The sequence below is a fragment of the Ascidiella aspersa genome, chromosome 9 (assembly GCF_963924565.1).
Source record: "Ascidiella aspersa chromosome 9, kaAscAspe10.2, whole genome shotgun sequence".
Lineage (NCBI taxonomy): Eukaryota > Metazoa > Chordata > Ascidiacea > Phlebobranchia > Ascidiidae > Ascidiella > Ascidiella aspersa.
Window position 1 is genome coordinate 25481949 of NC_139455.1, and position 15230 is coordinate 25497178.

Sequence of the window (15230 nt, forward strand, 5' to 3'; positions counted from 1 at the left end):
GTCTCTTTAATCAAACTTAGGAAACAATTTTTTTAAATAACATAAAAGAAAACAACGAAAAAAAAATTGCCTTGGGAACCAAATAACTAGGATAAATAAGCTCTGTGAAGTTTTTTTTTTCGCCCCTTTTCCATTCTTGTTACTTTTTAGTATATATTTTGGTTATGCCATTACCAAGTTATTCTACTGCCGCCGTGTACTAAACCTACGTGTGAGGCGGCCTTGCAATTATGTTTGTGTATAGGCTACTGTACAACTAAGTTTCGCTGTTAACATTTTTGAATGAAGGTGCAAAAACAGTTCAAATGATAGGGGTACAATTAAGGTGGCTGCATATTTTGGGTAAGTTACGGGTATTGTGCTATCAAATAGATTTCGAAAGCAAATGTTTCCAATCAAACATAGACTTGAATTATTACACCTGCCTTGATCGCAGGGCTTATATCGGCCACACATTTTCACGGAAGTTGCGGTTTTTGTGCGCGACATGTTGTACCATTTTCTGAAGCCGCCAATTACGACCAAGTTATTTGTATGCAATGCTTAAATGTGCCCGAAAATTGGCTTCGACGTTCACTTGTTACTTACTGTAAATTGAGATTTTGTTCCATAAATATGTTCCATTATTTGTAAGCACCTATTTTGTGGCGTCTTGAACTGTTAAATGCAAGAGTAAAACTGACAATACTGTTCGTCTGTTAGTATTAACTATTTATTGACTATTTTAAGATGTGTTTTTGCACTGGGTATATCGCCAAGCAGTATGTGCTTCCAATAAAAACTATCGCGTTCGAAAATTGTTTTCTGTCAGGGACCGAGATTAAAAAAGTACAAAACTTAAAAAAACTGATCTAAGCGTAATACTTAAGTTTAATCTCAATCACTCAAATTGATGTTTAACCAGAATCGTTTGGTTTTCAACATTCGCATTTGCGAGATTGATAAATTTGCAGTTTTTTTTATTCTTCCAGTAACAGTAAAAAAAAAAGAAAAACACAACACTTCTTTTTTTGACAAATATGCTTAGCAACACAGACTATAAAACGTATTTTTCTAAATTTGCAATAACAGCAGTAATTCCCAATGTGAGTTACAATCTAACACTCCAAAGGTCTAATTTTTGCTTTGTTGATAAAGCCTTAGTCCAACAAGTCAGTAATGTTTTTCTACAATGCACAATTGATTTGTTGTTTGAATAACGTTTATTGTCAAATTTCGGTAAGTCAGTTAAGAGAAAATACTGTTAAGGCCGCCGTTAACTGTTCTATTTTATGTCTTGTATTTAAAATGTTGGTAACCTCTGCTTTAAATAGAATTAAAAAATGAGGAAAACTATTGTTTTACAAAAAACAAAAAATGTCAGCTGACATCTTTGATTTTTCATTGGTAATTCCCCTAACCTGCAGTTAAAGTGACGCAATTATTTGTTGAGTGAAACGTCATAGCTATTGACGCGAATTTGTCAACACATTTAATTTCACTTATGTTACGTTACTTAGCGTAATTCTTCTACAAAAATTACGTTGTTTTGTATCATAAATCTTAGCCAAGTCGTCCTATTTACTGTTACAGTTTAGTTTAGCTGCAAAAAGCTGGTATTTCAGTTTAAAGTTTTTTTTCTTTGTCTTAAAACGCGTCGTAATAATGGAAAACGACGGAATTTTAACAACTTTAAAGATTTTAATTATTGGAGACAGCGGTGTTGGAAAATCAAGGTTTGTTAAGTTTATTAAAATACATAGGCAAAAAAGCAATATGATGCTTTTTGCTAAATCAAAAAATGCAATACCTATGAATTAAGGCTTAAAATACATAATTTTTATGAGGTTCATCTTTTTTTTGTAATTTTACCTCCCGAAGTTTTATTACAAAAACTTTAAGCAAGAAAAAAGTGTAAATAGTAGTATGTTGTATATTAGAATTAAAAGGTTCTTCATAGTTTATTTGTCAATCTTATTTATGAAGTATTATGATGAATTATTAAGCTAGAAATGAAATAGTAGTATATTGTATATTACAATTTTAAAGGTTGTTGATTTACTATTTAGAAAAAAACACTACTTTTACAGTTTACTTCTCCGTTTCACTGATGACAAATTTGATCCTGATCAAACTGCGACAATTGGGGTCGACTTCAAGGTCAAATCTCTAAGCGTTGAAGGAAATAATGTCAAGTTGGCGATATGGGACACTGCAGGTCAAGAACGTTTCCGAACCTTGACCCCTAGTTATTACAGAGGAGCACAGGGTGTTATATTTGGTGAGTTTAAGTAAACAGTTTAAGTATAAGTTTTCTTTACATTAGTAAACAGTAAAAATATCAAGAAACAAAATTTGGAACCATGGGCTAGAATTCTACCACATTTTTGTTTAGGGTTTATACTGCAAACATTATTTGGGTTAGGGTTAAGTTGTTTCATTTTTTAAAGTTGTTTCATTTTACAAATCTTATTTCAATGAATTAAGCATATCGTGACAAATTTGTATAAAAAAAGCTTCATCTAGTCTTAATATGAGTTTACCATAATTGAGGCAGTTTTTCATTCAAAAAAGCTTTTTAAATTGGCAACAAAATCAATAATGTTGTTAGCCAGCTGATTTTTTTTATTTTTTGGTTTGTCTGTACCAATTACCTGTTTTAAATCTTTGCTATAAGTAGGCCGTTTCTAACTCCTAACTCTTTTAAAGTGTTACTACCATTGATATGCAAGGATCACATGAGTATATTATAAAATGTTTTAGTATATGACTGCACAAGAAAAGATTCCTTCACAAACTTGTCGACCTGGTTGAACGAAGTTGACACGTACGCCACAAAGACAACAATTAAGATGCTTGTGGGAAATAAAATTGACAAGGTGAGCATTGTACCCATTTAAATATTTTTAAATCCAGGACTAACTCTAGAGATCAACCCATACTAATTCACAATTTTTTATGTTTCTGCCAACCAATACTACTGGTACTGATTTTTTATACAAAATAGGAAATTTGTATAATTTTTAGGAAAAACTATCATATTTTCGTAGTAAATATTGGCCAAAATTAATAGGATATATCGTTGGAAGTAAAATATCGGCCGATATTATCAGTCTATCTGTACTACCTATTGAATTTAACCGGTCTGTGGTGTCTTTGATCAGTATATTTACTTAGTTAAATGATCACAGAAAAAATGCTACCTTCTCATAACCCCATAGTTTTACTAGTTTTTGGTTATAAAAATTGGGCTCTTATTTGTTAAAAACCTGGTTCAATGAAAAATAGGCATTCCAGTGCCTCTATTTGGCTAGGAACATGAAACTATTTGATACATAACATAGCTAAGCTAACCACGTCTTATAAGAACTGTTTATGATATTTAAAGCAATGTCATTTCTTCCTAATTGCTTTATGATAACCTACTTTGTAACTAATTCCTTAATTCAATGTAAGAGTAATATAAATAAGGTGTAAATAATATGTTAAGTCACACAAAGTGGTAAATCATTGTTAATGCATAGTAATTACTTGACAAAGAAAATGGTTATTAAACTCTTGTATTTGCACATGCTTTTTATGTTTAATATAATTGTGAAAAATAAAATAAATTATCCATCCATAGTATATATTGTTTAAATTGTGTAAAAAAAGAAATTTTATTTATGCCGATTTTTTTTTAAATGTATTAGGCACTCACAGAGTCACAGTAAATCAAAAGTTTGCTACATAGGCAAGGTTTTCCTTGTGTGTGACATCACATGTTTCAAGCATTCTCCAATATTTGCCTAATCCCTCCAACACTTGTAAATCATCTATCCAAACAGCTTCACTGAGAAATAACTTTCGGCTGCACACTTTACCATACTCATTTATTTTCTTTCTTATGTCTTTTCAAGAGTGAATCATTTTTTTCATTTTATAAGTCACATTCGGCACGCTAATAATCAAAGGAATATTAATATTTAGTAAATATTTGATTTATATCTTTCAATAAAAGTGTAATTGCTGGATGGATTAAGGTTACTTTGAGTTATTAGTAAAATTTTGACAAAAATCTATAACAACATAGAACAAATAGTAAATATTCCTTTACAAAATAATTGTCAGTCAATAACTGAATGTTTATATTCTTAAGTATGAAAAAATTGAAAGCAAATTAATAGTTTTCAATAAAAGGGTGATTGTCAGATAAGTTATATTTCTCTTAAGAATTTTTTTGGTAATTAATATTGAACTTTGAAGATTTAAACCAGTCAATATTAGGTTTATATCTTAAAATCTGGTAATCATTTTGACTGCGTAATATTCTGTGGAAATTTCTTTCTGATTTTTCTTTTTATATTTTCTATGAACAAATTTAGGAAGGGCGTGTTGTAAGCCGCGACGAAGGGTTAAAGTTCGCTCGCAAGCAACGAATGCTTTTCATCGAAGCGAGCGCAAAGACCAAAGATGGAGTTGAATATGCATTCGAGGAACTCGTCGAAAAAATCGTTCAAACCCCCGGACTTTGGGAGCAAGAAAGCTCCGGACGAAAATTAACGACTTCCGACTCAGCGCAACCTGGTGGTGCTTGTTCCTGCTAGCCGATTACTTTGTGTAAGATTTCTATGTGCTACGCCTCAGCCGCTCGCCGTTATGATTCCAGCCGAGGTGTTTTTTTCTTAGTTGGTTCTACTTTGGACGAAAATCGCGTTTGAAAGATTGACATAGGATTTATTACAAGCGTTTATAAAAAAGCAAGATTTTTCACGGAATCAGGGATCAACAAAACTAATGAAAAAATTGCACCATTTATTTAGTTTAGGGGTTACTAATTAGTTTTAAAGGATCCTACATCGGTAGGGATCAAAAATTGCAGGCAAGATATAAATTTTGTTGAATTCTATTTTCTTTTTAATATAAAAGTGAAGAAAACATAAAAAAATATTTACAAAAATGTTATAGTGACCTTCATAAAATTGTTGTTCAGTTAAAAATCTTATCAAAATTTAGTTTGCACTTACACATGACAAACATTTCCAATAATACTCAATTTTCCATGACTAAGGCAATATAACGTTTGCTGTACTTTGGTGACCTGTGATATGGGTCATGAATTTAAATGCTGATAATGTAAATACTAAAAAGGTTGAAACAGCGGAAATTTATCAGAACTGCTATGGGAGCATTACTAGTGTACAGAGGTTAGCTTAATGAACTTTACATTTTGTTAATATGGTGTTTTTAGTGTTCTTTAAGCGGTATTTGATAGAGTTTCAAGTTGTTGATAACAGCGTGCACCAATATTGGTGCAATGCTAGGAACATTGTGTTAATTATTTTATGCCTTTGAAAGCCTAGACATTAACAGAGGGTATGAAAAACATAACAAGCAAGAGGTAAAAGCACTATTATTTTGTGCAGTTGCACAGCAATACTATTTGCCAGATATTCTTAATATATGTTATGGGTCAAAGTAAATGTATATAGTTCATTTCTTACCAAGACTTAAAATATTTAAGTTTTGGAAATGTTGATTAATTTGGTTGTTCTTACCTTTTTAACTTCTTGTAAGAATAACATTAAATGCTTTAAGTTATGAACTGTTGGTACGTACTTTCGTAGTTTATTCCAATCAAACATATTTTTGTGATAGCAAACACTGTCCATAAGCAAACGTCATAAATAACCATTTTTTTCTGGCTGATTTTTATCAAACATTGGTGTTCAGTGGATTAACACTAATTAATATCATAGTACCTAATTAAGAAAGCTGCGGGTTATATTTTTGTTTATTATTATAATGTACTCTTGTTGCAATGTAATTAAGGTAAATTGATATATAACACAAATTAATTAAAATATTTTAAAGCCCTGGCTAATTATTGAAAAAGTAAAATTATTATTCTGATATGTTACTGCACTTGCTTATATTACCGTCTGATGTGTCATACATATTTATGACTTCTGTTTTTTGTGATGAATACTTTAGATTTGTTTCAATATAAAAAGAGCCTTAATACTTTAACAGTTGTTTACGCCTTATCAAAAATGTAGCCATCTACTTACAATTAAAGTGACAAACTTGAACTTTGGTACTGTAGTGGTTAAAACATGAAACAATGTTTGTTTGTGATAAATAAATGCAACAGTTTTAAAACCTGGCTTAAAAATAAAAGATACACACACATGTGTGCTCAACAACTGTGATTTAGCCATTCTGAGCTTGCTTTTACTTTTTAACCAAATATACCTACTTGTGTATCATGGTCCCTGTAACATCCCAGATTCACTGAAATCATCTGAATCTACATAGCTTAGTTGGTAGAGCGACAGTCCCGGTATGGATGAGGTTGTGAGTTTGAACCACACCTCAGGCTAGTTATACCAACAGGATGCTACAAGCAACAGTGCTATAGTTGTTTTTTGACTCACTCCCCTCAGAGCCTGTATAGCTCAGTTGGTAGAGCAACGGTCCCGGTATGACCGGAGGTCGTGAGTTCACACCTCACTGCTGAACAGTTGTTGTTTTTCTCTCCTGGCTTGCATGCATCATTAATCTACAGATCAGTTATTCTGCGATGGCTTCCAGTGTAGAAAGTTTTTTTTTTTTAAAGTGTAAGTCTGTCCTGCTACTATATATACCATGCTTGCTGCCAAAAGTTATTATTTTTAGTCATTTATTTGGGAGTTATTTTTTTTGCTATATCTGATTTAGCAACTATATACTTTTTGCTGATGCTAAAGCTTCATTTACACAATTCAATGCAAGAAGTAATTTATATATATTTGAACCATATAGCAATTACACACCAAAAAAACTTGAACAAAAAAAACTATTTTTGCAACTAGCACAGAACCATTTTTTAATGAGAAAAAAGGTTTTACAAATTTGCAACTGCCAATTAATTAAATGTGCAAAATTGTTTTTTTACATAAATATTAATAAAAAGGGAGCATACTACATTTACATGAACACGTTATTAGGATAACGATTTCATCTCATTTAAGGCTCAACTAATCTTATAACATTTATGTGTATTTAACAGCTAAATATTTCTGAAGAATTTAAAGGCAGTTTGTTACTGAATACTGTACACAACCTAGTATAATAGTAACAATTGAACTTCATAAACAATAAATATAGCACTCCAATCGCTATAAGTTTGCAAGCGTATACATCTCCATCTATAAAGGTGTGAGGCCATCGTTTGAACTGCTACATGAGTTAAATGTGTACACTTTAACTACGCAAACATGAGTTTAACGTATTGAACTCATCAGCCATAGGCATAGATTAAGAGCGAGTTGTTCACATATCAATCAGGAAAATGCTGGGGTCTTCAACTCCTTCTTTAACCTTTTTCAAGAAAGTAACCGCTTCCCTTCCATCGACCAAACGATGATCGTATGTGAGAGCGATGTACATCATCGGGCGAATTTTAACCTCTCCGTTAATCGCAACGGGACGGTCGTTAATCGCGTGCATTCCCAAAATCGCCGATTGCGGGGGGTTAATAATCGGGGTTCCGAACATCGACCCGAAAACACCCCCATTGCTGATCGTAAACGTACCCCCATCCATGTCTTCCACAGTGATGTCATTATGCCGGGCCTTCTCGGCCAGATTGGTCATGGCCCGTTCGACGTCGAGGTAGTTCATGCCCTCGCAGTTCCGGATCACTGGCACCACAAGGCCCTTGGGCGTTGCCACGGCAACGCTGATGTCGACAAAGTCGCGGTAGACAATTTCGCTTGTGGCGTCATCGATCACCGCATTCACCGAAGGTTGATCCTGAAACAAAAATAAGCGCTAAAGAGTTAAAAAAAATTAACCAGCCACTAGTGCTGTTTGATGCTTAATATATGTGATACAAAATAACTTTGTGTGAAAACAAACCCACTATAAATGATGTTTCATAGTTAACTTTCATACCAATAATGAGCCATTTAATTCAATACCAAATATTGTCATGAAGCAACGCTTAGAAAATTGTATCATTTGATGGAAATTTTATAGGTCATTAGGTCAATTTTAGTTACCTTGAAATTGTAGCAAGTAATGGCAAGACATATGAAATGTGTATAAATTTGGTATTGATTCTATATATATATACCACTATGTGCAAAATTAACAAATTGGTAATCTATTCAGCCTGCTCAGGTTACTTCAACAAGAAACCTGTATGGGGGGTTTAAAAAACTTTAAAAAGTTAAAAGCCTTTAGAAATACCTGTAGGGCATATGCTGAAGCCTTAATAAAAGCAGACATGAAGCTTAACTTCACACCGTGCTTTTTCAAGAAGGCGTCTTTATACTTCTTTCTAAGTGCCATAATGTTTGTCATGTCCACTTCGTTAAACGTGGTCAACATCGCCGCGGTGTTTTGCGAGTCCTTCAGCCGCTGAGCGATCCTTAATCGCATGCGGTTCATCTTGACACGGTGCTCGGAGCGGGATCCAACAACTGTTGCCGATACGTCTTGCCTTGCAGCAGGTGGAGGTGTAATTTTAACCTCAGAAACAGGAATTGAGGATATCGGCTGAGTTGGGATTGGTTCTACCGGTGGAGCTTTATCTGGAATCGTTGCTGCTTCCGGTGTTGGTGCCGCTGCGGTCGGTTCCGGTGCCACTTTTTCAGGTTCCGGATCCACGTTTGCTGCTGGTTTTTGTACTGAAGCGGAGCCATCTGTGTTAAGTTTAAACAGCGGCGTTCCTGGGGTAACAGTTGTTCCATCTTCGACCAAGAGTGCCTCGACCACTCCTGCAGAAGGCGATGGGATTGCGATTGAAGTTTTGTCGGTTTCTATCTCGGCAACGGTCTCGTCTTCGTCCACCGAATCGCCGACCGCTTTTTCCCACCTGACGTCACCCTCTGTGATCGATTCTGCAAATCCTGGACAATTTATCGTGACTGATTCCAGCGCAATCGAACTAGTAAAAAAGTCTCTTTGATGCAGCGGTTTGCCAAACGAAAACGCCTGCATATCTTTTGAATTTGTTGAGGCTTGGAGCAATTTGTTTCCACTTTTTTGAGAAGCTGGCAAATTTGAAATTCCAGACCAGGTGAAACACCGGGTACAGGCTCGAACTTGACTGGCAATCTTAACGCCGCCTCTCACGTACAAGGTCATAGTGAATTTATTTCCAAAAAATATCCCTAAAAAACTAAATCAAAACAGTGAACAGTTTTAGAAGTTGTTCAAACCATTAAGAAGCGAGGAAAATAACAGCTGTTAAAAAAATGGGCTCCGGTCTACGACCCTTTTAACAAGTTGTCAAAATAAAAATTGCAAGGAAGAAATAAATATGAGAGAATAACACCAAACGCTAACTCGCACCCTAACCCAAATAATTTAGCACGTAGGAAAACATGCAACATTTTAAATTAGTAAGAAATATTTATTTACATTTAAAAAAAATTAAGTATTTATAAGGGATTTTTTTTTCTGTGACAGTAATTTTTTAATCTTATTACTAGCTAAATAATAAAACTGAATGACAAATCATTTCTGTATAAATTTATAATTTTTGTTTTGTTTTATACCTAACAGCAACACCTGATAGGGGTAATACTAATTTACGGAATGATGAATGGTCGGAACGCTCACTAATTTAAGTGTTACCCTGTTTTATCTTTAATAATATTACTGTGAGCGTTCCGACCATTCATCATTCCGTAAATTAGTGTTACCCCCTGATAGGTACCCAAATAGGACTTGAAACATGTATGGCTTTTATTAAAGACGATATACCATATAGCTTAGTAGTGTTAAAAGGAACTATCGGTGCCCTATAAGTTAAATAAAAATAACTCTTTTGAAAATAAACTGACCAATGACCATCCCACACATATAATGACAGTATAGTATAATTACGCAGTAAACATGCAATATTTTAGAAATTTGGTCAAAACGTCACCTAATGTTAAGTCATCACAAGGTGACAACAACCTTTGACAAAAGTTAAAGATTATTAAACACGTTTACAACGCTAATTTCGTTGAAATACTGAACAAGATCTTCCCCGAAAAACTAATAAGCTTCGCGTAAAAAAAACCAACCCACTTTTTGACCTTTTCCAGTTCACTGCTTCCGACACGCTTGAGTGGCCAAGAAACTCGCAATCAACATGCAACAAGATAAATTTAAATAAAAAAGAAACAAAACCTCTGTCATTACTTATAATATGAAAAATACATTAAAGTCCTTGTATTATCGAAACAAGCCTTCTTTACATCTTTATTGCAGCGCGATGGCAATCCGGTTAGTAAATTAATATCCTGATTACTTTTCTTGTTTTATACAAATTACAAAACATCAAATAAACTACTAATAGTGTGTGCTGCAAACTTTGTGTGATGTTCTGATATGTTTTCTCACTAACTAATCTAAAAATTAGCAGTTTCCTTTTGAAACAAGAAATATACGAACTACGTACAAAGTCATCCAAGAACAAAAATCATGATCGAGTTTTCTGTACTTGTTTGTTTAATTTGCATGCCTTCCATTTGTAGTGAAGTCAATTGACTTCACCTTAGCCCTTTTATTCGCAAAGCATTTATGGTTTTTGTAGAAGATAAACTTTCTGTGGACTTGGACCCTATTGTTAGTAAGCTTGACTCATTTATTATTATAAAGCAAACTGTTAGGCAAGTCACGAACGGAAATTATTTGTTAGTGTTGTTTGTTTTTATTAGACGTTTAACAGTTTGACAATCTTCCTTTTTCGTGGGTACACTATGCACGGATCTGTAATGTGGCTTGATAATAAATTGCAAAGCCAAATAGGGCGAATAGATCTTCCTTTTTCGTATTTTACTATTTTTAAGGACTAAAATCCTTTCTTGTCAACAGCGACATAACAAGTTGATTAATAGCTAGCAAACGCAGCGTAAAAAGGAAATAATTTATATTTTATTAGGGTTCCTTCGTACAAATAAAATATGTTTGCCATCGTTGAATAAAAAAAAGTCACATACAAAATAAAATTTATGCAAATTATTACCCAAACAACATTTTGATGTTTTATATTGAGATAACCAACAGATCTAACACATTTTTATAAACAATCAAAAGTGTAACAAAAATAATATGACAGCAAACGTATTCCATGCTGCATAAATATCATTAAAAAATCAAGGCAACTGCCTTTTATGTAATTTTTCTATTATTTCTTTAGCCTGCAACATCGCAATATTTTAAACCAATATTGGAAGATTTATCTCCGAACATTTACACCCAAGTCATCATTCACACTGATCATGCCAGGAATAGCCGTTGTGTTTTCTGCTTCTTAGTTAACATTGCTCAGCCTGGCGATTGCTTGTAATACGTTTCATTGTTAAGCAACAATTGTATCAACCGTGGCCCATAGAAATCAATTACATAGTTTGAACCGTCTGATGGTAGGACAACCTGAAAAACAATTTGTTGTACCCTGTTCCCTCAATGAGACATTAATTAAATATTACATTTAGTAGCAAGTAATATTTAAAAGTTTTACAGCCACAGAAGAACGGTCTTCTGTTTAATTTTAAATATATATTGTAAGGCTAGTTTAATACATGTTTGTTTAAATTTGTTACTTGCAAAAATTAACGGATTGATTTTGCAAAATGTTACAACAATAACATAAAATATAACTGTCGAACAACATATATATAAAGTGTGTTCAGTTGGTGTTGATAAACATATATTCTTAATACTGAAATTTACAAATCAATTGCTATTTATGTTAGCAAACAGTAATCTTGGTGTTGGTTGTGCAATAGATTTTACTAATAATTTGTAGCCAAACCTTACCTGCAAGGCAATTAAAAGGAAATCAGCAAGTGCTCCGATGCCACAAAGACCGAACGTGCAGAACTTTAACAGACCAACTGCTGGGTAGCCAAGATAAAACCTGTTGCAAAAATATACTAAAGATAACTATCTTGCTCTATCAATAGTATTTCTAAAGCTTTAAGTTAATGAATAAGAAGCTTTTTTCATCTTTAAAGTATTTTTCTATTTAAATATATGACTTCACCAAGTGCAAGCCTGTTTAGATGGTTTAAATAACTAGCGGGGTATGCCATTACATTCATAAACACTTTGTATGTTTTTTCATGATTATTGAAATCCAAATCGTTCAGGTTGGACACAAATGCACAGAACAGTGGTCTATTCTGCATTTTTCTGCACTATGCTTACACAGGAGTATCTATTGATAGAATTTTTAACTTGTTTTTACAAAAAATACCAAAATTTTGTAAAATACTTGTTATTGTTATGCAATGTATACCCGAAAAAATACCTATCTATTCCCAGCCAGCCTAGAAACAAGGACAGTCCTAGTGCAGTTGCATAGGAGTAACCATTGGTGTAACGACAGGCTGTTTCCTTTTGAAATCCAACCTAAATAATTGTACATCAAACAGGTGAATTACACAAAGTCCACAATTTACATCGAATTAATCTATTCTAGGTATATACATATAAACTGTTGCCAGGCCTAATATTAATTGCTGCAAAATTACCAAAAAACTAAAATTCTAAGCAACAAATATCCCTAATCTACTTTTAAGATTATGTTAATTTTATAAAAAAAAATTTAAACAGTACTTAAAGAAAATAAAAAATATGATAAAACTTTAAAAAATACAAGCAGTAATACAAAAAACAGTTTCCAAACATTAACAAATTCAATTTTACTATTTTATTAGATTTTATTTTATAATTTATCAACATGAAATAGTCTTATTTATAGCTTTCTGTGACAGATAAAAAACAAATCATATAATCGCATACTATAAGCAAAACAAGTATGTTAAAAATACTTTATTTACTGATTAAGCATTTAAAAAAATACAAGAATTTAAAAATAAGATAAACTCTGTAGAACCAACTCACTATAGAACCATTAAACTTCTTGTTGTCACACACAATGTCGTTCAGTGGGTAGCAATCCACTTTGGCAATACTTTGGTTGTTACACCCACTGCAAAGTAATATTACTAATAAGAAATAAATACTATAAACAATGAAAGGTGTTACAATTTCAGCAAAAATGTGAAAAAAATCAGTATGGGTGCTAAAGAATTTTATTTTTTGTAATACAACGGTTAAAACACACTTTTACTAAAGTCAACATTTTTTATTTGACAAACGTTTCATAAATTAATCATATCATCATCAGTGTTAAAATTAAAGGCAAGATAAAAGTGATAACACAAAATAAAAAATGTTGATTTTATTAATAGTATTTTTATTGAAATTATAAACATAAATATTGTGTGACAATAGACCGAACTACAATTGATTAATAACTAAACTTTAATAATGATGAAATAGTTTGCAATAACCTCTAATTTTACCTAATTTCTTGCGTTACTGGATCAATCTTTGGTTGGTCACAAATGTATTGTCCAACCAGTAAATCTTTACACACAGCAGCTGGCGAAGGCGTTGACTGTCCGAAAGTACATTTCAAACATATAATACTTGCACAAATCGCAATAAAAAGGTCTTTTAAACTGTACATTTTGAGAACAAGTTACAAAAATATTTTGCTGTTTGTTGATTTACAGCGACGTTAAGCGATGCGTGACAATTTCACGGTTCAATAGTTTATTTGATATTGTGGGATTTAAGCACAATGATAGAATATTTATTGCAATTAAACAAACGACAAACAGTACTTACAGGTACTTGCGATACATACAATAATTACCTCCGTATAACGTACGCGATCTGGACTCCGCAATGAACAGTATGCAAGACTGCTGTTTTTGGTATAAAATGAAATCCCTTATATACAGCATTCCAGCTGGCGGTAATTAAATATCGTGACAATGCGGTTCGGCGACGCATCGAAAAAGAGGAAACTCGGACAAACGACGAAAACACGATCAGGCAATAAACTGTCAATTTGATGAATTCACAGAGGCTGGTGTGACGACGTCACAACCGGCCAGCCTGCTTCATTTGGTTGGCCGGGGTTTCAAGCCGGTAACAATATGGAGCGCAAACGCTACATCACTCCCCTTGTCTTTGAAGCAATAGGTCCGGAGAGACTCCATGTTGGACTTCTTCCTCCAGGAAGTCAAACATTGTTCATGGGATGATCATGTCCTCCTTGTCGATCGGCTCTTTGTAGAACAAGTCAGGAACGGTGGCGACCTCCGAAACATAAATGACTGTTGTCTAACGATGAAAAAGCTCGCTTCGTACAAAGCACGTTGGTAGTCAAAGAGCTGAAACTGAACTGCTCCTTCTAGTGTTCGAGAATCCCTCCGTAATCGAGCTGGTACTTTCTTGCTGAACAATCTGTGTAAAAATACTTACACCGGCGTTTAACAACATGCGAATACAAGAAATGCACAGCCTACAATGCAGAAATAGAGCCGTAAAAATCGTAATTTTAATGTAGAAAGACAAAAACCGTCAGTCAAATGCCTAGAATCTATCGTTCTAGAATACCGAAATAAAGAAAGTTAAACGGTGCTAATCTCTGAAACTCGAAAACAAAATTAACGCCTTGTCCATTTTAAAAGTGATTCCTAAATGACAGACATTTTAACCTTGGCGTAAAGGTTAAACTAAAAAGTTACACTATGCAAGCCTGTAACTCAAATGGACATGCGACGGTACCTCAGCCGTCAGTAAGGTAAAAAGGCATCACGTGGCCTTGAAAACATCGGGATCTATGCCCGGAATACAAACAAAACGGTCAGGTTATTTTAGGTGTGATATCTCTGATCAAACACCGTAAACCATATAGGACCAGACTGCAGGTTAGCTGCAAACGGAAATGGCACTTTAGAAGGCGCAACTTCTGTAAGTGTGAGAGATAAATATATCTGTTTATAGGCTTAGAGAATAGTTTACGAGAGAAGGATATTCTCTTACGTAAGGTTTCACCTTTAACTTAACAAAAAGAGACGTAATTTTGCAAATGACTGAACAGCTATGCGGTAAATTTAGTTTTAGCTCAAAGGCGGTTTTAAATCTGCATTGTTCGACCGATATGACAACATTAAAACGTGCTCAAAATTTAGCAACAACATACTTACAATGGCGGCGGCTTAGAGAGAAAAACAGGCGTGTTGCGTAAAAAGGTAAACAAGGCATGCATCGACAACTGACAATGCATAGCGCGCACAAAAATAACGAATAAACTATAGCTGCCATCCTACGTGAGCCTATTAGTGAAATTTAATTTGATTATGCAAGGCCCATCCCTGCGTTATCGATAACCTTAAGCCATAGGCGCTAAAAATTACCCAAAA

General features: G+C 33.7%; 3 protein-coding genes across 3 annotated transcripts; 1 reads left to right on the top strand and 2 right to left on the bottom strand.

Annotated features, from left to right (window-relative positions):
- The first annotated feature begins 1442 nt into the window (after positions 1-1442).
- Positions 1443-5929, top strand: LOC146134638 (ras-related protein Rab-18-like). Its single transcript, XM_083396413.1, has 4 exons — positions 1443-1715; positions 2070-2260; positions 2743-2858; positions 4344-5929. Exons 1-4 carry the CDS (start codon positions 1645-1647, stop codon positions 4563-4565), a joined length of 600 nt encoding a protein of 199 aa, XP_083252539.1. The 5' UTR covers positions 1443-1644; the 3' UTR covers positions 4566-5929.
- A 799-nt stretch (positions 5930-6728) lies between these two features.
- LOC146134639 (dihydrolipoyllysine-residue succinyltransferase component of 2-oxoglutarate dehydrogenase complex, mitochondrial-like) lies at positions 6729-9122 on the bottom strand. The gene is made up of 2 exons (XM_083396645.1): positions 8194-9122; positions 6729-7755 (listed from the first exon to the last, which is right to left on the bottom strand). The coding sequence occupies exons 1-2, from the start codon at positions 9091-9093 to the stop codon at positions 7273-7275; spliced, it is 1383 nt and encodes a 460-aa protein (XP_083252771.1). The 5' UTR covers positions 9094-9122; the 3' UTR covers positions 6729-7272.
- A 1592-nt stretch (positions 9123-10714) lies between these two features.
- On the bottom strand, positions 10715-13515 carry LOC146134640 (TM2 domain-containing protein 1-like). The gene is made up of 5 exons (XM_083397266.1): positions 13317-13515; positions 12853-12940; positions 12257-12357; positions 11764-11863; positions 10715-11376 (listed from the first exon to the last, which is right to left on the bottom strand). Exons 1-5 carry the CDS (start codon positions 13481-13483, stop codon positions 11269-11271), a joined length of 564 nt encoding a protein of 187 aa, XP_083253392.1. The 5' UTR covers positions 13484-13515; the 3' UTR covers positions 10715-11268.
- Positions 13516-15230: the final 1715 nt, after the last annotated feature.

What these genes read in the sequence shown, in the direction of transcription:
- LOC146134638 (XM_083396413.1), top strand. Translation starts at nt 1,645, where the DNA reads ATGGAAAACGACGGAATTTTAACAACTTTAAAGATTTTAATTATTGGA. An exon ending in AGCGGTGTTGGAAAATCAAG is followed by an intron (nt 1,716 to 2,069) that starts GTTTGTTAAGTT and finishes CTACTTTTACAG; the next exon opens with TTTACTTCTCCGTTTCACTG. An exon ending in AGCACAGGGTGTTATATTTG is followed by an intron (nt 2,261 to 2,742) that starts GTGAGTTTAAGT and finishes AAAATGTTTTAG; the next exon opens with TATATGACTGCACAAGAAAA.
- LOC146134639 (XM_083396645.1), bottom strand. Translation starts at nt 9,093, where the DNA reads ATGACCTTGTACGTGAGAGGCGGCGTTAAGATTGCCAGTCAAGTTCGA. An exon ending in CTTCAGCATATGCCCTACAG is followed by an intron (nt 7,756 to 8,193) that starts GTATTTCTAAAG and finishes TTTTTGTTTCAG; the next exon opens with GATCAACCTTCGGTGAATGC.
- LOC146134640 (XM_083397266.1), bottom strand. Translation starts at nt 13,483, where the DNA reads ATGTACAGTTTAAAAGACCTTTTTATTGCGATTTGTGCAAGTATTATA. An exon ending in CCAGTAACGCAAGAAATTAG is followed by an intron (nt 12,941 to 13,316) that starts GTAAAATTAGAG and finishes ATTACTTTGCAG; the next exon opens with TGGGTGTAACAACCAAAGTA. An exon ending in TCCTTTTAATTGCCTTGCAG is followed by an intron (nt 11,377 to 11,763) that starts GTAAGGTTTGGC and finishes ATTGTTTTTCAG; the next exon opens with GTTGTCCTACCATCAGACGG.